At 41.9% G+C, this 22,032-nt stretch overlaps 8 protein-coding genes across 13 annotated transcripts in view; 7 read left to right on the forward strand and 1 right to left on the reverse strand.

Moving 5' to 3' along the window:
• The window catches only part of MFS9 (major facilitator superfamily transporter 9), a 514,330-nt gene that overhangs the window by 99,840 nt on the left and 392,458 nt on the right, over positions 1-22,032 (forward strand). The gene's annotated exons all lie outside the window — the stretch shown is intronic.
• Positions 4,960-6,084, forward strand: LOC148934615 (uncharacterized). Its single transcript, XM_089085053.1, has one exon. It carries the CDS (start codon positions 4,960-4,962, stop codon positions 6,082-6,084), a length of 1,125 nt encoding a protein of 374 aa, XP_088941179.1.
• Positions 6,143-8,830, forward strand: LOC148934616 (uncharacterized). The gene has a single exon (XM_089085048.1). It carries the CDS (start codon positions 6,143-6,145, stop codon positions 8,729-8,731), a length of 2,589 nt encoding a protein of 862 aa, XP_088941174.1. The 3' UTR covers positions 8,732-8,830.
• LOC148934617 (uncharacterized) lies at positions 10,716-11,893 on the reverse strand. Its single transcript, XM_089085051.1, has one exon. It carries the CDS (start codon positions 11,891-11,893, stop codon positions 10,727-10,729), a length of 1,167 nt encoding a protein of 388 aa, XP_088941177.1. The 3' UTR covers positions 10,716-10,726.
• On the forward strand, positions 12,931-13,620 carry LOC148934618 (uncharacterized). The gene has a single exon (XM_089085056.1). It carries the CDS (start codon positions 12,931-12,933, stop codon positions 13,618-13,620), a length of 690 nt encoding a protein of 229 aa, XP_088941182.1.
• On the forward strand, positions 14,997-16,196 carry LOC148934619 (uncharacterized). The gene has a single exon (XM_089085050.1). The coding sequence runs from the start codon at positions 14,997-14,999 to the stop codon at positions 16,194-16,196; it is 1,200 nt and encodes a 399-aa protein (XP_088941176.1).
• On the forward strand, positions 16,265-16,792 carry LOC148934620 (uncharacterized). The gene has a single exon (XM_089085059.1). It carries the CDS (start codon positions 16,265-16,267, stop codon positions 16,787-16,789), a length of 525 nt encoding a protein of 174 aa, XP_088941185.1. The 3' UTR covers positions 16,790-16,792.
• On the forward strand, positions 16,852-18,491 carry LOC148934621 (uncharacterized). The gene is made up of 2 exons (XM_089085060.1): positions 16,852-17,474; positions 17,539-18,491. Exons 1-2 carry the CDS (start codon positions 17,413-17,415, stop codon positions 18,110-18,112), a joined length of 636 nt encoding a protein of 211 aa, XP_088941186.1. The 5' UTR covers positions 16,852-17,412; the 3' UTR covers positions 18,113-18,491.

The raw sequence follows: 22,032 nt of genomic DNA on the forward strand, positions 1-22,032 counted from the left end.
CGTGTGCTTGTGCGTGTGCTTGTGCGTGTGCTTGTGCGTGTGCTTGTGCGTGTGCTTGTGCGTGTGCTTGTGCGTGTGCTTGTGCGTGTGCGTGTGTGTGTGTGCGTGTGTGTGTGTGTGTGTGTGCGTGTGTGCGCGCGCGCGCGCGCGTGTGTGTGTGTGTGTGTGTGTGTGTGTGTGTGTGCTTTCATATACTCTTAATTTTGTTTATATCTTGAGAATTAAGAATTGTAGCCACAAACTGTATTTATATTTTCGAAAGGATTTTCGATGGAGAGTGTATTTATACAGTGAAAATATAACCATATAAGGACATCAACAAAATTTATCCTTGAAATAAGGATATGTATCAGATGAACTGTTGAATAAATGTTTTGTCATGGATTTTATTATATTGTCATTATTCCTTATTCACATCCTTTCTATTATTATTAATTTTGTTATTAACTTTTATATTTATTATTAAAATGAAACAAAAGTGAAAAGTTTGATATACAAAGGTTTTTTAGTTTCTGAAGTTATAATTGACGATATAAAGAAATTGAATGGTTAATAATATGGTTTTGTTTATTTATATCATTATTAATAAAAATATTACAATGTACCGATAATTATTTTGTTATATAGTTTTCGTGCATTACGTGGGCGAGGTTATATTTCCTACATTTGTTTTTTACTCATTATTTACTATTTTATATTAATTTGTTAAGATTTTGTTGTTAATATTGAAATGCTTAGATAAGGATGCGATATTAAGCTTTATTTTCTTTGTTACTTTACTGAACAGTCTGGAAAAGTGATTTCGGTATGTTCTGTTTTTTGTTAGTGAGATTCTAGGGAAAATTTACTAAGAACATTAACATTAAGGTTATAGTAGCGCCATAAGGTTGTGATAAGGAGCGGCCATTTTGTATAAACTTTTAAATAATTTTAAGCGGTATATTCCTTTTATTATATGTATATAGGAAAGGTTTTACGATGCTGTCTCCTAACACAGTCAGTCATAAATAAATAAAAATTTTTGAAAAATTTACACTGAACATGACTAGAGGTACCCTCGGCGCTGGGACGTGACAGGACCGATTGCGAGTTGGTTCGAATATACGTGTACAACGTCACGTTCGCGTTGTCGCGTATCAGGACATCAGGACAAGAATATCAGTCAAGAAGAAGAGATGCAACTGGTGGAAACACGCAAAATTGAGAATTCAATTTTTGAACTTCGCGTCGGATCGGAAGAAGGAGTTGGTGCGACAGTTGATCGATCGGGCTGCCGACGATCTGGGGAGAGTACCCGGAGTGCGGGGAAGTGAAAAGCGTCGAGTGCGACAGCGAGTAGGGATGTATCGCTATGACGGGGAGACTCGTGCGAATTATCGCGAGAGAGATCGATTGTAGTAGAGCGTGCGAATTTGCGCGAATATATGTTTATGTATAAGACTAAAATATAAATATAAATATATGTATACTAATATGAATATATATGTATAAGAATATGTATACACATATGAATATATGCATAAGTGTATGAAGAATACGTATAAGTATATGTTGAGTAATAAAAACAATGAATATATATATGAGATATGATTAAAATAAAAAAAATGTGAATCGCCATTAATACGCATCGTTGTTACAGCGATTAACTAACCGCGAGAGGCGGAGTTCCCTTTCCTATCTCATTTACATATCGTAGAAACGAGAGGCGGATTAGTGCCGGAAGTTTTCAATTTGCGATACCGAGAGTGACATTATCAGGAACGTATGAAAGACAAGAAGTGGGAGTCGCGCGAGGAAGAAATCGTCGTAGGAGTGTTAATAATAACGAGAGAATATTTTATTAGGAATGTAAAAAGAAAAAACAGGTTTTTGTGTAGGATGCTGCGGTTAGGCGCGCATCCTGTGTCTAGGCGTCTTCCACGGGGTCTAGCGCGTCCTGTTTTTCGCGGGAAGGCGCGCGTTCTGTTTATATAGGATGCCGCGCGTTCTGTTTTTTAGGATGTTGTGGTTAGACGGCTTTTTTACGAGGCTGGAAACGATGCTGTCTTTTCGGAAGGATACCGCGGTTTGACACGTCTTCGACGTTGCCTCGGAGTATATCTAGTCGCGAGAGGCATTTTTTTCATTGTTAAGAAATAAATGATGTGATGTATGAAAGAAGTCGCGCTTAACGGCGGTTTGTCTTCGAGCGAGAGCGACGATCCCCTTTTACGCGCGTTCGATCATATCGTGACGCATCGCGAGCTCGACAGCAATATGGGTGGCGACGATCGTTGCGAGTCGGTTACCGAGAGTGACGATAGTTTAGAGTGTCGTGAAAGCACGAGACTATCGTGCCTAGCAACGACAAGAAGTGGATCGCGGTGAGAGAGGACGTTCGCTGGAACATGGCCACGTATCACCTGACGACAGATCGGTACGGAGAGCCCGCGAGAAAAATTGTGGATCGAAATGTTGCTCGCTCTGAATGACAGAGTGGTGATCGACGAGAGAATAGCGAGAGAGAGAATTTCGAGACGTTAAACTTGTCGTTCCTATTCCGGACGGTTAGGTAATACCATGTGGGGATTGCGATATGGAAAAGAGTCGCGATCTTCTCGAGCGCGCGGCGGGAGTTGAAGGGGTGTGCGCCTATCGTTTGGGAACGGGAGTGCATCGAGTGTCTCGAGGTTTTGAGAAACAGGTGCGAGAGTAGAGTCGATCCTACGGTTACCGGAACGATAAATTCTCTGGTCTCTCGAGTAGCACAGTTGGAGGGTGCGAGACTCGACGTTTTGAGTCGACGTTTCGGGTGCAAGGTACGACGGTTCGAAGGGATTCGAGTAGGTGGATATCGAGATAACCTTCGCGAATCGCGTACGAACGAATGCAGTAAACATCGAGTACGTTGAATCCGGACAGTTTCTCGAAGACGCGAGAGACACGATGCTCGAGCGAGTGCGCGTCGATCTCGATACGCACACGTGTTTGAAGGTCAACACCACCACGTTTCACGGAGAGTTCGTCGCGAATAATAAGAGCGCTGTTAAGAGCATTCGCACGAGGAATCGTCAGCTATTCGATATGTCCGATTTACGAGAATGGTACGACGGAGACGTTATGAATGTTATCCTGACATCGCTGGAGGAATTTCAGGAACGCGACAGCGGTTGGGCGTTACTTCGGATATTAAATTTGATGATCAATGTGAACAAGTGTAATCCTATGCACGCTAGTAGTGATACTAGGCCGGTTCTAACCCAGGAGCTCCGAGCGGGGTGCGGGTGTGCGGGATAACTCGGGGACGCGGGGGTAAAGGAGAGGGGGTAACTGGTAGGCACGGGGAAGGGGGAATGCTTTGTCGACAATCCTTTGGAATGTACTTTTGAGGGGGAAGGGAGGAGGGGGTCTTTTTTTTGTCTAGGAAGAGCTGCTAGAAAAGATTTTTTGTAGAAATTGACATAGGAAAAAAAAGCGCCGATATTTGGGCTGCTATGTATTTAAACAAATTGCTATTTGGGAGATTTATAATGACGTCCCGAATTAGAAAAAATATTGACGACTGTACGTGTCACAGCATGTTAAGAGAAGCGCCAATAATCCGGCTGCTATAAATAAATAAATGTACATGTTGCAACGAGTTAATTTCGAACAATCTCGAAAAATCCGTTATTTAATGAAAATAATGTACCTAAACAAATTCGAAAGATTTATAATGATGTCCCGATATAGAAAAAATATCATTGACGATTGTATGTGTCGCAGCATAGTAAGAGAAGCGCCAATAATTCGGCTGCTAAACAAATGTATATGTTGTAACGAGTTAATTTCGAACAATCTCGAAAAAATTCATTCAATAAAATAAGTCGGTAAATGGACACTTCTTCTCTCTTAATTTTTTCCTAATAATAAATATTGAAACATGTTCGTTCCTGTTTGGTCAAGTCCAAGTTTTCACGTACGAGCCAAATAAATTTTGATAGTGACATGGAACGGAAACTATAAAACTGAATACGATTTTTTATAGATGTTACACCGATAAATAATATTCCATCATAAATACCAAGTTTCTTTCTTTTTATGTTGAAAAAACTATTCCGGATATCGATTGATATTATTCCAACTGTTACTTTCAAGTTAGTGCTGTCTTTAAAAAAAAAGTCATCAAATCTTTTCTATCGAATCTTCTTATCGGAGAAAAATTGGAGATAAAAAAACGGGAAAACTTGGGCTGCTACAAAAATCAAAATTGTGATTCGGAAAACTTATGACCATGCTTCGAGTTCGACAAAGGGACAATGAAATTATAGACGATATATATAGTAGACTCCTTGGGCACACAGAATCACAGTAAATCTCGGAAGTCTCGGAAGTCTCGAAACGAATATCGATCGTGATACTGTAAGAAAAATAGTGAATATGAATAACGTATTAAATATAGAAAATGTGTTTAATATAAACATGGAGAACCTCAGAAATATAGTGGACGAAGAGTTTGGAGATGAACTAGAAATGGAAATTAATAATATTGACAATATTAATATTGACATTGAAGACGAAGAACATGCGTTGTCTGACGATAGTGACTACATAAGTGATCAGAGTGAAGAGCTAACGGATTATGCAGAAAAAATTGTTACGCATTCGGAACTCCTTGCGTTGAATAATAATAAAAAGTATTGTTCAATACAATTTTATTATTCAACGGGTGGTGCACTAACTCTGTGTGCTGAATGCATGGTTCGTCTGGCGGACACTGATATTGGAGTATTGTATGCCGTTAGGAAGCACGAGATAGATACTCTCAATGCGCTAAACAGCCGATTTTGTTCCAATTGCCAACAGTCCGTCTGTATGATAATGCCATGCAATATGTGCCCAATTTGCACCGCGTAAAAAAAAAAAGACGATATTGTGGACAAATCACGTGCAAGTGCAAGTGCAAGTGCTTCGTGGGACGCAATATAAAAAAAAAAAAAAATGGAACATCTCGAGCGAGTGGAACGCGAGCTGCTAGAACAATGCAGCCAGGTCGCTACTTTGGTGGAGTGTTTCGCGTGGCTGCAACAATGCGATGAGTGTATCGAACAACTCGAAGAACTTAGTCGTGTTAAGCGTCCTCGACTCACCGTTGCAAATAGACAATCTGTGGTGGCGAGGATCGCACGACTCGCGGGTGCAAAGGTACAATTAGAAAGACGTTTCGTGCACGTTGGTGGCGAGTACGCGAGCACCAGTAGAGACAATGGATCTCTCGTTTGGCGCGAGATTGATACGGCGTTTGAAAGCCGTATATTGACTGGTGCGGTGATCAACGTGAACTATATCGAGCCGCGACGATTTTTGGAAGATGCCGGTGGTGTAGTGCTCGAACGAGTGCGAGACATTATAGAAAGACACGATAATGTAAAAGTGAACACCGCGTTCAACGGCGAGTTTGTGACGGGCGATAAACGCGCCAATAAAAGTATAAACACTAAGAATAGTGAACTCTTTCGAGTGTCAAATGTGGATGAGTGGTACGAGCAGCACATCATTGAACCTACGTTGGCATCGCTCGAAGAATTTCAAGAACGCGATAGTGGATGGGCGCTATCACGTATATTAAATTTAACAATTAATGTTAATAAATATAATCCCATGCACGCGGGGTGTTACATCGAGTTACCGCGGGAAATTATGTTAAAGAGAGCGGTAATTAACGTGCAGTCAACGGATAATGCGTGTTTCGCATGGTCAGTGGTCGCGGCCTTGCATCCGGTCGAAAGGCATACAAATCGGGAATCATCGTATCCACATTATACGACGGTGTTAAATCTCCAAGACATTACGTTTCCGATGACGTTGAATCAAATTAAAAAGTTCGAACATCTCAACGAAATCTCTATCAACGTCTACGGTATCAAGAAAAAGGAGATTCTCCCAATACATCTGACAACAAAGAAAATGGAGAAACATGCAAATTTGTTGTACATGCAGGATCCGCGCGACGATAATGGACACTTCGCGTACATCAAAAACTTATCCCGTCTTGTGAGCTCGCAACTAAGTAAAAAAGAACACAAGAAATACTTTTGTGATCGGTACGTATGCACATTTTTTTAACAAAATATGTAAAATATTTTATAATTGTTAATTTAAATGCTAAAAATACTAAAAAAATATGTTTTCCGTTTGCAGATGTTTACATTATTTTAAGTCATCTGAGAAATTGGAATCGCATACGGTGGATTGCGAACGGATGAACGATTGCGCCATCCGACTGCCGAATGAGGACGACAAGTGGCTCAACTTCAAAAACTACTGCAACAAAGAACGACTTCCATTCATCGTCTACGCAGATCTTGAGTGCATACTGCGAAGGATGGAGCCGCAAAGAGAAAACACGTCGTACACATATCAACAACAACAACACAAGGTATTTAGCGTAGGATATTATGTGCGATGCTCGTACGACAATGCGTTATCGACGTATCAATTTCGTCGCGGCGAAGACTGCGTTGCATGGTTCGTTCAACAACTCGAAAATTTGGCGCATCAAATAAAAATTTTGTTATCCGCGAATGTCCCTATGGAAACATTATCGAGAGATCAGTGGGAGACATACCGTAGCGCAACGCGTTGTCACATTTGTGAGAAATCATTTGCGTCGGACGACACGCGGGTACGTGATCATTGCCACCTTACCGGTCGTTACCGCGGACCCGCACATTCGAATTGCAATCTAAACTATAAAAAATCATATTGCATTCCTGTAGTCTTTCACAATTTATCCGGTTATGACGCGCACTTTGTTATCACAGAAATAGCTACGGCATACGAAGGCAAAATTGACGTGCTGCCGATAACAAAGGAAAAATACATTTCATTCACTAAACATGTCAAAGATAGATCAGATTCGCAAAATTGTGTACAATTACGATTCATCGATTCGTACAAATTTTTGAGTACCAGTCTCGATAAATTGACATCTTTTTTAAGTAGAGAGAAATTGAAAATTTTACATTCCGAATTTTCCACGTTATCGAACGAGGATTTTGATTTGTTGACGCGTAAAGGTGTCTTTCCTTATGAATATGTGGATCATGCGGACAAGCTGCAGGACACGCGCCTACCATCGCGCGAATCATTTTATAGTTCGTTAACCGGTGACACAGTGTCGGAGAATGATTACGCGCACGCCGTGAACATCTGGCAGCGGTTCTCTATTGAAACCTTAGGCGAATATAGCGATCTATATTTGAAGACTGATGTCTTGTTATTGGCCGACGTTTTTGAAAATTTCCGTGAAAATTGTATCAAAAGTTACAGTCTCGATCCCGCTCATTACTACACATTGCCAGGTTTCACGTGGGACGCCATGCTGAAACATACGCGTGTAAAATTTGAGTTGCTCACCGACATCGATATGGTTATGTTTATCGAGCGCGGTATACGCGGCGGCCTCAGTCAATGTTCCAACAGATACACGCAGGCCAATAACAAGTACATGCGTTCGTACGACCCGTCGAAACCGTCGTCGTATTTGATGTACTACGACGTGAACAATTTATACGGATGGGCGATGTGTCAACCGCTGCCCTATGCCAAATTTCGATGGGTTGAAGACATCGCGAACTTTGATGTGAGCGCGATCGCTCCGGATTCGCCTACGGGTTATATTCTCGAGGTCGATCTCGAGTATCCGCATCATCTGCACGATCGACACATCGACTTACCTTTCTGTCCGACGCGCGATAAACCACCCGGCACGCGACAGAATAAACTTCTCGCGACGCTATATGACAAAAAGCGATATGTCATCCACTATCGTAACCTGCAGCAATGTACGCGCCACGGTCTTCGTATCGCAAAGATACACCGCGTACTACAATTCGTTCAATCCACCTGGCTCCGCGATTACATCGAACTTAATACACAGTTTAGAATGTGCGCGAAAAACGATTTCGAAAAAAATTTATACAAATTAATGAACAACGCGGTATTCGGTAAAACGATGGAAAATGTCCGGAATCACGTGGATGTAAAATTGATAACGAAATGGGACGGACGATACGGTGCGGAGGCAATGATCGCGAAACCAAATTTCCACAGCCGCAGCGTCTTTGCGGAAAATTTAATCGCCGTCGAACTGCGTAAACTCGAGGTAAAATTCAACAAGCCGATTTATGTGGGTATGTGTATACTCGATATATCAAAAATCTGCTTGTATGAATTTCACCACGAATATATGTTACCGCTGTATCGCGACAAATGTAAAATCATGTACACCGACACAGACAGTCTTGTATATCACATTGAATGTGATGATGTGTACGAGACGATGAAACGTGATATCGCTAGATTCGATACAAGCGATTATCCGGCGGACAACGCATATGGTATGTCTCTCGTGAATAAAAAAGTACCCGGCCTAATGAAGGACGAAAATAACGGTGCGATTATGACGGAATTTGTTGGACTCAGAGCGAAAATGTATGCGATGAGAGTGGATGGTAAAAAGGACATCAAAAAGGCGAAAGGTGTAAAAAATAACGTCGTAGCGCGAACAATAACGTTCGATGATTATACACGGTGCTTGAATGAAGAGATCGAAATGACTCGTCGCCAGTCATGTATAAGATCCAAGTTACACCAAGTATATACGATATCCGAATCAAAAATTGCTCTGAGTCCATACGATGACAAACGATACATCATACCGGATTCGACGGAAACGTTACCATGGGGACATTGGCGAATACCTTTGTAATATACATGTATTTTTTATATATAGTTTTATACATATATATGTACATATATACGTATTTCTTATAGTTTATATATACAACATATGTACATATGTATGTATGTAATGTACAGTATGTAATGTACATATATATGTATTTATGTACGTGTGTACGTATATACATATTTGTAGTTTATGTACATATGTACGTATGTATTTATGTATGTACATATGTACGTATGTATTTATGTACGTATGTACATATGTACGTATGTACATATGTACAGTATGTACAGTATGTAATGTACGTACATATATATGTACGTATGCACATACATATGTACGTATGCACATACATATGTACGTATGTATGTACATATGTACGTATGTACATATGTACAGTATGTAATGTATGTACATATATATGTACGTATGCACATACATATGTACGTACATTATGTATGTACATATGTACGTATGTATTTATGTACATATGTACGTATGTATTTATGTACGTGTGTACGTATGTATTTATGTACGTGTGTACGTATGTATATACATACTTGTAGTTTATGTATATATGTACATATGTATGTATGTATGTACATATGTACATATGTATTTATGTACGTATGTATATACATACTTGTAGTTTATGCACATATGTACGTATGCATATACATATGTATGTATTTCTTATAGTTTATATGTACTTGTAGTTTATATGTACTTGTAGTTTATATGTACTTGTAATTTATATGTACTTGTAGTTTATATGTACGTATTTCCCGTAGTTTTATACATTTTATATCTTAAGTTCATCGTAGTTAGTCCATCAGTATAGTTTCTTTATGAAAATGTAATGGAAGAAAAAATAAGACTTGTTGTATATATTTTTATGTAAATATTTTTTTATATAAATATTTTTATATTTGTTTACAATAAATGAATTAAATCACATTATTTTTGTGTATCCAAGAATTGTGTGACCCATCAAATCCCAACCACTTGACGTAAACCTTATCTCCTTTCCTACGCAGTACTTTCTCCACGAGATACACGTCCGGATGAGTCGCGCGATGCAACTCGTGCTCGTAGAACGCTCCAGCAATGAATTCTCCGCGATAGTCTTCGAGTAGATAGGTTACGGGATTAGTACGCTGCACTTTAACGATCTTAAACACCTCGGTGGTCCAATTTGGCGTGTAACCTTTTTCGAAAACTGTCTTGTACTTGCTCACGCGTACCGATTCGCCTACTTTAAATTTTGCTGGACCTGCGATCTTTATCGCGCTGTACACCGTGCCCAAGAGTTTTTTAGCGATCGCGGGAGTTACGTCAATGGGTCGCATGCCAATAGTGCGATGTTTGCGCGCGTTGTAATCTAACACGAGACGTGGCAGCGCGTCGACCCACTTGTAAGTACCATTAAGTGTAAACATCTTCCACATGTCGTTTTTAAGTGTGCGATTGAACCGTTCGACGATCGATGCCTTCAATATCGAATACGTGGAATAATGATTAACGCTATGTTTTTTCAAGAGTTTCTGCACATCGGCGTTGTAAAACTCCTTCCCCATATCCGTTTGCAAATTTCTCGGGCATCTTCCGCTCTCTCGAATTATCTCGGCGATAGCGTTAGCTGTCTCGCTTCCGATCTTGCTCTTAAGCGGTACGGCCCAGGCATATTTGCTCAACGCATCGATAACGGTGAGTATGTAATGATGACCTCTGTTGAAATTCGAATATGGACGCATCTCGACGATGTCAGCTTGCCACAGATCGTCGTATCCTCGAATTATGACACGTCTTCGTGGAAAATTTCTTCTGGCTGGAGCGTGCAATTCTTCGACGAGTCGTCGCCTTACGGAGTTAATATTTTTTTCACGTCCATCAGATTTTGACGATCTCATGTTTCAACGATGTTTGATATTAATGCGTGTAAATAAGATATATTACAATTAAAGTTTTTTTTCCTCACTGACGTCAATCAACTGGCTCGTTTCATCGACACGCGATTTAATTTATAATAATGCCGGCTTCGCGAAGTTCCTCGATGATCGACAGCATCTCGTTGTCGTGAGCGTTGTGACCAGCTCGGTGCGAAGCGTCGAGTAATCGAAGTCGATCCACCAGTTCGTTGGGATCGTCCCAATGCACGTAATCGATCTTGTTGTCATTTAACTTCATGGTGGATGGTATATTATTCATGCCTGCACCCTTTTTACTGCTTCTTTTATATGTAGATACGAGCGGAGCAATGATATTAATGTACTTGTATCCCTTGTTGCCCATGATGGGATTATGGGCGCTGTGACCACGTCTATGAGCATTCGTTGTTAATAGTATATTTTTATACGTTTGTTTGTCATCTTCGGTAAATATAGCTTCATCGGGAAGTCTTTTGAAGATCAATTCGTATAATCCTGGTGTACCATTGTATCTCACATTGTCTATGATTATGGAGTCATTTTTGTCAACGTCAAACTTTTTGTCACCGAGCATTGTACCACTTTTGTCGAAATAGATACCGTACACATTATCGATCGCTTTATCTATGTCGTCACCGAGAAGAAGGCCCACGTACTTTCGTCCCAATGGTCCTAGCTGACCATGAAGCGTCTCACGACTTCCATGCGTTTGCAGATTCTGTTTGATAGTTGTTTCGAGTGATGGTTCACTAACGTCTTTTGTTTCAAAAATATTTTCATTTCGCACGAATAGCGGTATTTTCGGTAGTTCTTTTGATGGTTCTATCGATGTAGAATCGAACGTGAATGAATCTGACGCAGTATTCAATTGTTTTGTACGCTTTTTAGATTGCGGCGATAATTTCAACCATCCAACATCCGTCCAATACGAATCCCTGTTAGTAGTAGTAGTAGTAGTAGTAGTAGTAGTAGTATCGTCATCGTCATCGCTGTCTTCACGTTTCTTTTTTTTCTTAATACTGATATCCTTTGCAACATTGGCTACTTTTTTAATTGGATGTGTTTCCTCGACAATCTGTTTTAGAGGTTCGACGATGGGTTTGAAGCGTCTCTCCAACGCTACATCTTCATCTATTTTACCAGTTTTCAAAGCGCGATATTTTTTGCGAATCGAATCGCTCGTTTTCGCAATCTGTTTTGCTATTTTCTCGCGATCTTTGATGTTATTCATGTTGTCTAATTGACGTATCAACATCGACTAACCACATTATGGTACCACGAACATGTTAAATTCTTTTCTGTACCGCCCGTTGACAAGCGGACTGTCTTTGTCTATCACTAGGAATCCGTACTCGCGCCGCCAACAATCGCGACATAACGCACAGAATTCATCATACGACATGTCAGTATTCACATGATCGTTGTAAACATGTTTCAAGTTGGTACCATCCTGTTTAAATAAAATCAGCAAGTTCGCATTGTCGCGTATCAGATGTTTAGGTATCTTCGCATACGTCTGACAGAGATAGAAACAGTCGACGTTCGAGTGGCGACCCATCGAGAAATACTCTCTCATCACATCTTGCTTATCACATGCAATGTCGTCGAAGACGAAGATCGAATTGGGACGTGCCTCGCTCGGTGGGATGACGTCACTGTTGTTGGAAAACGTAAAATAGCCGATTTCGTCGATCGATGCCAACAAAGTTTCGAGATATCGATATTTTGGTTGTTGCAATGACTTTGAATACACGTACACGTTCTCGAAACGTACACCGTGCGGACTCTCGAGCAAACTTATGAGAACGTTGGTTTTACCGCAATTCGATGGACCGCAAATAATGGCGCGTATAGTACTCGGTAGTATTTCACCATGCTTGCGCTTTGTCGCGATGTCTCCCATCATTTGCGCTTTCTCGTCGTAGTTCACAACGTGTATCGTCTGCGGGTACCGCACGAATTTCATGTTCACACTGCGTTATCTAGGCTTTGATTGAACGCCTATTTATAGGCGCGCGAAACCGCGATTCGCTTAGTAGCAAAAATGTATCTCGCGCTATCGTATCTATTTGATATTTGGAATTTGCGCGCTGAACAGTTGCAATATATACCGAAGATCATATTGTTACGCATATGTGGTGACTATATCGACCACGTGTGGGACAAACTTCCGGAGCATATAAAGGCGGATTTGGAGGTTCAAATCTATCGTCGCTGCGTCAAGCATTATAATCAATCGTGGCAACGCACGCATATAGACGGCCCCGCACCGAAGATAAAGGATTGTAACATATGCCAGCAGCAACGAACAAAGGCTGCGTTGGAGGACTGCTCAATCGAGCGATAAATGCGCTTCCTTTCGAGTTACATATTCCCGGCTATCAGTTTTGCGGTCCGGGTACTCGGCTGAAAAAGCGATTAGCCAGAGGTGAAACGGGCATAAATCCACTAGACGCAGCGTGCCGTGAACACGACATTGCGTATTCTCGGAGCAACGATCTCACCGATAGACACGCGGCGGATAAGATACTCGCCGATAAAGCCCTAGGACGCGTCATTGCGAGAGATTCGAATTTGGGCGAAAAAGCTGCCGCTACAGCTGTTTGGGCAGCGATGAAAGCCAAGACCAAGATCGGCATGGGTATGAAAACGAAAACAAGGAAAAAGCCAACAAAAAAAAAACGAATACTTCCAACGGCGAAACGAGGCGGCATATTACCGATTCTGCCAATGTTGGGCGCGCTCGGTTCCATGATTGGCGGAGCGGCCAGCGTGGCGAAAGCGGTAAACGACAAGAAAGCCATACAACGTCAGCTCGAGGAACTACAACGTCACAATCGCGCAATGGAAACGCGCGGACAGGGATTGTATCTCGCTCCGTACAAATACGGACGGGGATTATATCTCGCTCCGTACAAAGGCGGACGAGGTGTAACAGCGAAAAAAGAAAAAAAGAAAAAAAAAACGTCAAAGAGACAATAAAAATACCTATGGGTGTAACTACCAACGTACAATTGGACCAGCTGGCGAAGCGTATGCGCGTACCATACTTCAGAGGCGTTTTCATGCGTGACGCATTACCGATTAGCGGCGCGCGTCGAAAAGAGAGCGGTATCGTAAATCTGGATGACACGATGGGTCCCGGCACTCATTGGGTAGCATACGCAAAGAGAAACGATCGTGTTATATATTTCGACAGTTTCGGTAATCTTCGACCGCCGAAGGAACTGGTACGATATTTCGGAGACAATGTTATGATAGAGTACAATCGAACGTCCTATCAGACGTACGATCAGAGCGTCTGCGGACAGCTGTGTTTGTGGTTTCTCCAAACGGTCGACGCGCATGAATTTATAAAGTCTAACAAAATGCCGCGACGTTTCAGTATTCGTTGAACGCTTTTCCATCATGTCGCTGACGCTTACGTTAAGCGGGAAGAGCAGCGTTCTCGCGGCAAACTACTTTCCAGCCATAGATTTGAACGACGATGACTACGAGCTTGGTCTAACAATTTTGGAGACTTATCACACGATACCGAATGTAAATGTTTCGAACAACAAATTTTATTTTGACAAAGACGACGCAGAAATTACGATTCCCGAGGGGTCGTACGAACTGCAAGCCATAAATGATTTTTTGAAACGTGAGATTTTACGAAAACATCCGCGACGCGACACATCCGATGGTAACGCCGGTGACACCGCGCGCGGCGATGATGACATTGGTGAATACCCGATAGTGCTCCGCGCAAATTACAACACGATGAGGTGTGAGATTAAATGTGATTACAGAATAAACTTTAACAAGCCCAATAACATTGGATCGCTGCTTGGTTTCTCGTCAAAGCGTATATTGCAACCGCGAAAGTAGTATAAATCGGACATGTCAATCAACATAATGAATATAAACATTATCCGTGTAGAGTGCAACGTGACCGCGGGCGCATATAGCAACGATAAAAGTGTGCACACGATACATGAATTTTCGCCGAGCGTGCCACCAGGATATAAGATATCGGAAAGGCCGATGCAAATCATTTACTTGCCAGTCATCGTACGGAGCATTACGGAGCTAACGATACGCATTGTTGACCAGAACGGACGATTGCTCGATTTCAGAGGAGAAGAGATCACTATCAGATTGCACGTACGACGGCGACGGCGATAACGTGAGCGCGACATTTGGGATGCTCGTGTTGAACGAAGCGAAGCACGCTCAGAGAGATAACGCATCTTTTATAAAGAAAACACCAATCGACAATACTCGCTCATCCGGTTGCATCAAAAAGAGAAAGAAACTCAACGCATCGAACGTTAAATTTTTACAAGCTTTAGGATTCGCGGTGCGCAACTTGTGAGATGACTGACATTCTAAACATCGAAGATGAGCCAATCTTCGACGATCGCATCTTCAAGATTGAAACTCATACGTATAACCCGTTCGCCAATACAACGTTTGGGTACAGTGATGAGATAAGAATACCCATACAGCAACAGGATCTGTACACATTGCCGTACGAAAGCTTTCTATATATCGAGGGAAAATTAACGAAGAAAAATGTTGTCGACGGATCTGATGTGATGTTGGGAAATAATTTTGTGGCGTTCATGTTCGATGAGATTCGATACGAGCTCGATGGCGTGGAGATTGATCGTAATAGAAACGTGGGCATAACTAGCGCACTCAAATACTACGTAACGACGTCATCCGAGAGAAGCGTGATTCTGAGAAATGCTGGCTGGGATGCGCGTACCAACGCGGATGGATATTTTAACTTTTGCGTACCTCTCTACGTACTGTTGGGATTCTGCGAGGATTACAGACGCGTGGTAATCAACGCTCGTCACGAGTTGATCTTAATACGATCGCGTAACGACAACAATTGCCTGATGGGAAATTCAGCATTGGATCCCGTGATCGACTTATTCAAGATACAATGGCGAATGCCGCACGTGTTATTGAACGAGATAACAAAACTATCGATGCTGCGCACTTTGGAGAGCGGACGATACTTGAGCATGGCTTTTCGCTCGTGGGATCTGTATGAATTTCCGCTGTTACAGCGTACAACCAAGCATTCGTGGGCCATCAAGACCGCTACTCAGCTGGAGAAGCCGCGATATGTCATCTTCGCTTTGCAAACAGGCCGAAAGAACATCATGGCCGAGGACACGAGCCGATTCGACGACTGCAACTTGACCAATGTGAAACTCTATCTGAACTCAGAATGTTATCCGTACGATGATATGAATCTGGATTTCGAAAAAAACAGATGGTCTGTGTTGTACGAAACGTACGCGCGTTTCTGCAAAAATTACTACGGATACGAGTATCTCGAGCCAAGTCTTACCCTCACGTCTTTTCTACGTTACGGTCCATTCGTAATCATCGATTGTTCTCGACAAAACGAATCAGTCAAGAGCGCAACCGTGGATGTGAGATTGGAATTTGAGACTAAGGAGAACGTACCGATGAATACCACCGCATACTGTCTCATTATACACGATCGCGTGGTTCAGTACAACCCATTGACCAATGTTGTACGCAAGATCACCTAAGAGCATCGCTGGTATATGAGAGATAATAAAATCTATACATCGAAATCGATCGCAGTCTTCTTCTCGACATGTCTGTGCCAACGTTCGTAGACCTGCAAGGTTTCCTCGTTGAAGGACAGTTTGTCGTAAAAGAGTTTGCTGCTCTCAAAGAACGGACCGTTCTCTCTCATTACATTTTCGCAAGCCCTATACCGTGGCATTTCCTGGCAAGTGCCGACAAATCTCGCGCACGCTGGGTGATACGTCATCATCATAGACTGCAATGGAACGATGGAACGATTCCGTACAGCGAAGCTAAAAGTTTGATTACGAAAGCTGTGCATGGTACGAAAGAAGATAACGACGACGATGACGGCGATGATGCTGTCATATATGTCAAGGGACACGAAAAACGAAAATGGTTGCGGAATTTGCTTTTGGACGATGAGCGAGAGCGCATGTACATCGAGACCCTGGATGCGGATTACGAAGACATAGATTCTTTAAATAATCTAAATGCTGATAATTCTATACGATGTGGATATCATTATACCAATTGCGCGTTACAAAATGTATTTAAATTGTTTAATTGGTGGGCAGATAATCTTAAATAAACATATATAACATATAATATATTTTCTTTTATTTCTTTTCCCCGCTATTCATATACATCGATGATTACTTAATATTCCAACGATCCTATACATTTTTTTTCAATGTAACGTTCGATCGACTCATCGATGATAAAGAAATTGCGTTATGATTGAAGCGTGAAACTTTTTATTCACATTTTTCTTTTTTTCTCTTTACATATTTTTTATAGCTGATTAGGTTTTTTCTTGAAATAAAAATTTTATAATTAATTGATAATGACGCAATCTTTTTTTCTTTTAATTTATAATAGTTTATAATAAAACAGTTTATAACAATTTATAATAAAACACTATAACAGTAAACTCGTTCTCGATTTGCAATTGTACGATTCTTTGTCTTTTTCTTGGCCACTAACATGCCTATTCACGAAATACTATCATAATAGAGTATTGTCGTTCAGCGAGGTCATTGGATTTTTTGTCCACTCCATCTTTCAAATGAGAGGAAGGGGGGATTTAACACGCTCTGACGTGTCAAAATTTACGCGGGTGCGATCAGTCCTCCGTCATTCGTTTGTACAAACGAACCATACGCAACGTACTCCGCTTCTTCATCATTCGTTTGTACGAACGATCCACACACAATGTACTCCGCCAAAGGAAGCAGTGCACTGTACGATAGTGAAACGAAGAAGGAACGTAACGCGTAAGTTCGACATTTTCTTTTTTCTTTTTGCAACATTACGCAATATTATGTACTTGTTACACAGCATTTCGATGGAGCCTCGCGCGGTGCGCTTGATGAGCAGACGTTACAACCTGACGGCTACGGGCTTCAAGTTTCTGGAAATTGGAATCAATGTTGGTCCACCGAGCTACGTAGAGATCGCCCTAGGAGATCATCGAGGACAAGAGCTGATATTGTCTCTCGAAACATGGAAAGGACTCCATGAGCAGCAATGGAATATCTACAAATTGCTACGAAACAATTACAAAGACAATTTTATAAGCGTCGGACCGTTAACAGTCCGAGTTTGTATGATGAACAACGTTACACTCGTACGTCTTGAATCTTCAAACGTACGCATTATGATGGTCGAATCGACGCTACGCCGTATGTTTAATCTCGCCGAATGTATTGATATAACGTTCACTCAATTAGACAGACTCGTTGAAACGATCGATGAAAAGTATACGCGATTCTCCAACATTGCGTCTATTATAACAAATCCCGAGGAGGTACCATACGTGATACGCGATAGCGATATCTTCGATAGGCATCAACTCGTCGATTGCGAATTGTTAGCTTTAGTTTTTAGTATGTATGAAAAAAAGACGATGTAACAAAAATGTGAATAAAAACGTTTTCACGTTTAAAAATATGATTTCAATCAAAACAAATTTCCCATCTTAAAATAAAATAATATTTCAGTTATAATAAGATATTATTTATTGGTATAATCAATAAAAAACATCAATAAAAAAAGGGTAATATCTTTTTTTCTTATTGAATTCATTTCATTTTTCTATAGTTCACTTTTTTGTAGTTTCCCATTTTCCGTCGCCATCAAAATTTATTGTTTCCTACGTGAGAACTTGATCAAATAGAAATGAGCACATTCAGTATTTATTACTAAAAAAAACAAGAAAAAAATTAAGGAAAAGTGTCCATTTACCGACTAATACATTATTTTCATTGAATAACGGATTTTTCGAGATTGTTCGAAATGTTGCGACACGTACATTTATTGCAGCCGGAATAACGGCGCTTTTTTTTCCTATGTCAATTTCTACAAAAAATATCTTTTCTAGCAGCTCTTCCTAGACAAAAAAAGACCCCCTCCTCCCTTCCCCCTCAAAAGTACATTCCAAAGGATTGTCGACAAAGCATTCCCCCTTCCCCGTGCCTACCAGTTACCCCCTCTCCTTTACCCCCGCGTCCCCGAGTTACCCCGCACACCCGCACCCCGCTCGGAGCTCCTGGGTTAGAACCGGCCTAGTATCACTACTCACGCTGGATGTTGGACGTCACTTCCTCTGAAGATAAGACATAAGAGAGCCGTGATCAACGTACATTCAAACGGCAACGCGTGCTTCGCGTGGGCGGTGATAGCCGCTCTGTATCTCGTTGATCTATACCCGGACAAACTTTCGTCGTATCCTCATTATTCGATGATGTTGAATTTCGACGGTATCGACTTTCCTATGACGCTGCGAAACATCGTTAGATTCAAACGTCTTAACAAGTTGTCTATCAACGTATTTGCTATTCGAGAGAAAAGGGAGAGGAACGGTATCATGGCCGTTCCCTTGTCGCTCACGGAACAAGAAATCTATGCACGTGAATTTGCTCTGTCGAAGTGTACGAGTGGCGCGGCGATAACGTCGGTCACTTCGTATGGATAAAACACCTGTCTCGACTGTTGATATCACAAATAACAGGCATAAGGAGAAAAAGCATTGAGCCATCTGTACGATCCGTTGAGCATGAAGAGTCTTCACATGTCGTTCTTGAGCGTGCGATTAAATCGCTCCACTCCACCGCCTTCATCACCGAGTACGTCGAGTAGTAGACGTATATCTGTCCGTAACCGCTTTTATGGAGGCGTTGTAGAACTCCTTGCTGTAATGTCCTGGGAGATCCTGGTAGATCGGACGGAGCCGAAATCAACAGATCCTCGACCGCTACACTCACACGTTATTTGTGAGATTCTTTTCCATGCGGTTAAGAGGGTAAAACCTCAGGATTAGATACTGCGAAGGAAGTAGGTAACAGGAATGTCGAAATGACTTTTATTTTCAGGAAAGTTTTCAGTTTTCGATTTTGGGAATAAGGAATAATATAATATCACACTTGTGATATTTGAATCGGGATTTATTCACTGTTATAAATGATATATATATATATATATATATATATATTAGTATATATTAGTATATATATATATATATATTAGTATATATATATATATATATATATATATATATATATATACTAATTTATCTATGGAATACGACACGCGATTTAAGAATTACATTATTTGTAAATCGGCGAGTTTCTCAAGTGCTAAGCAGTGCTAGTCAAATGCTTAGCTATTTCCGATCGAGTGATTAATTTCTAAGCAAATGGCAAGTGCGCGTGCGAGTGCGAGTGGATGTGGAAATGTAAGTGCTGATTATTTAACTATCTCTGATCAAGTGGTTAATTTCTGAGCAAATGGCAAATGCGAGTGCGAGTGCGAGTGGATGTGGAAATGTAAGTGCTGATTGTTTAACTATCTCTGATCAAATGGTTAATTTCTGAGCAAATGGCAAATGCGAGTGCGAGTGCGAGTGCGAGTAGATGTGGAAATGTAAATGAGGTTCTAGGGAAAATTTACTAGGAACATTAAGGCTGTAGTAACGCCATAAGGTTGTAGTAAGGAGCGGCCATTTTGTATAAACTTTTAAATAATTTTAAGCGGTATATTCTTTTTATTATATGTATAGGAAAGGTTTTACGGTGCTGTCTCCTAACATAGTCAGTCATAAATAATTAAAAATTTTTGAAAAATTTACACTGAACATGACTAGAGATACTCTCGGCGCTGGGACATGACATTGCCCTTGTCCGTTTGTAGATTTTGCGGATGTCGAACATCGTCGCGAAATATCTTGGACAACGCCGTGGCTACCTGCTTCCGCTCTTGCTCTTCAGCGGCATCGGTCACGCGTACTTGCTCAACACATCGATAACCGTCATCACGTAGTTGTAACCTTTGTTTTGTCGCGCGTACGGACGCATCTCGACGGCCTGCCGCAGGTTGTCGTAATCGCGCACCACGATGACACGGGAAGTTTGTTCGCGCGGGCGCGTGAAGCTCCTCGACGAGTCTCCTCTTCTCGACGCTCATCGCTGATTTACGAGAAGGAGGCGCGATTCGCGCTAGTTTTATTCGTGCTCGTCGCTTCGCGCGGTCGCTCCTGTTCCTCGTTCCAAACGTTAATCGCGTGTTTCGTAGTATTTGAAATATCCGTTTTTAGCGCGATTAGTAATTCGTTTTCTCTAGTCACCATTTTATCCACGTTCAATGAGGCCAGCGTCTCTTTCGTTACCGCTTTGTCCGTCAGTTCTCTCGCGATCCTCGTCAGATCTATCTCTCGTCAGATCATGCTACGCGTGAGATTCTCCACGTCCGTCGAGATTCTCTCGTCGACGATGCGTCGAGCTCGTTTCAATTCCTCTAGATTTCGCAGTGATTCCTCTAGGTTCCGTATCCGTTTCTCCTGAGCGTCGTCGAGCGTCTCGACGATCCTTCGGATCTCGCTCGAGTCTCTAGCTCGCAGTTCCGTTTCTCAAGCGCTCGTTCTATCGCACTTTGAATCATAGTCAGGTCTCTATCACGTTGTTCGTCCCGTTTCTCGAGCGCTCGTTCCGTCGCGTCTCTCGTCTCTCCTATTCGTTTATCGAGATCGAGCGAGGCCTCCCTCGATCTGTCGCAGGGATTCCTCTAGGTTCCGTTTCTCCTGAGCGTCGACGACCTTTTGGATCTCGCTCAGATCTCTCTCTCGCAATTCGTTCGTTTCGCTTCTCAAACACTCGTTCCATCGCGTCTCTCATCTCCCCTATTCGTTTGTCGTGATCGACGAGCGAGGCCTCCCTCTTCTTTTCGAAGTGTCGCAGAACGTCCACTTCGGTTCTTACGTCGTAATACTGTAGGAAAATATTCCGAATCTGTTTGTTCATATCTTCCAGCTATTTTCGTAGCTCATTCGTTAGAGCTTTCGACTCCTCGCTCCTTATGCGAAGCGCATCGTCGACGTAATTCTTGGTCGTCGCGTCGGCGTTGTCGATCGGTGCGTCCAAATGCCGTATCTTGCGTCTGTTGACGTCGTAGTCGTCCGGATTCAGGCAGAGCAACGCACGTACGCTCGCAGGGATGCGATCGTCGAATGATCGTCGACATCGCGCTGCCTCTCTAGAGACTTCCCGAATTTGTACACGGACATCAAGCCTTCGCGGATGAATCTTTCACGCGCGATAATCTGCTCATAATCTTGGCGATCTGTGTATCGTACTTTAGAAACAATCTGGCTATGCGCGCCGTAGATTTCTCCAATTCGCCGATCGACTTGGCCGTGCTCTCGTTCGTCTCCGATAGCAACGCTCGGGTGCTCGCCAAGAGTTGTTCGTCTCGGAGATCCTCGTCTCCGCGTCAGCGAAACGCGCTGTCCACGTAGCTCTTCTTCGCGGCGTCGGTTCTCAGTGCGGCTAAACGCCGTTT

Source organism: Pogonomyrmex barbatus, unplaced genomic scaffold, assembly GCF_055798465.1.
Source record: "Pogonomyrmex barbatus isolate J1 unplaced genomic scaffold, ASM5579846v1 scaffold9, whole genome shotgun sequence".
NCBI lineage: Eukaryota > Metazoa > Arthropoda > Insecta > Hymenoptera > Formicidae > Pogonomyrmex > Pogonomyrmex barbatus.

Bases quoted from the DNA above. Each gene is read 5' to 3' on its own strand.
- LOC148934619 (XM_089085050.1), top strand. From the start codon at position 14,997: ATGACTGACATTCTAAACATCGAAGATGAGCCAATCTTCGACGATCGC.
- LOC148934615 (XM_089085053.1), top strand. From the start codon at position 4,960: ATGGAACATCTCGAGCGAGTGGAACGCGAGCTGCTAGAACAATGCAGC.
- LOC148934616 (XM_089085048.1), top strand. From the start codon at position 6,143: ATGTTTTCCGTTTGCAGATGTTTACATTATTTTAAGTCATCTGAGAAA.
- LOC148934620 (XM_089085059.1), top strand. From the start codon at position 16,265: ATGTCTGTGCCAACGTTCGTAGACCTGCAAGGTTTCCTCGTTGAAGGA.
- LOC148934617 (XM_089085051.1), bottom strand. From the start codon at position 11,893: ATGTTGATACGTCAATTAGACAACATGAATAACATCAAAGATCGCGAG.
- LOC148934621 (XM_089085060.1), top strand. From the start codon at position 17,413: ATGTACTCCGCCAAAGGAAGCAGTGCACTGTACGATAGTGAAACGAAG. The intron at 17,475-17,538 runs GTAAGTTCGACA...CTTGTTACACAG, and splicing joins ACGAAGAAGGAACGTAACGC to CATTTCGATGGAGCCTCGCG.
- LOC148934618 (XM_089085056.1), top strand. From the start codon at position 12,931: ATGCCAGCAGCAACGAACAAAGGCTGCGTTGGAGGACTGCTCAATCGA.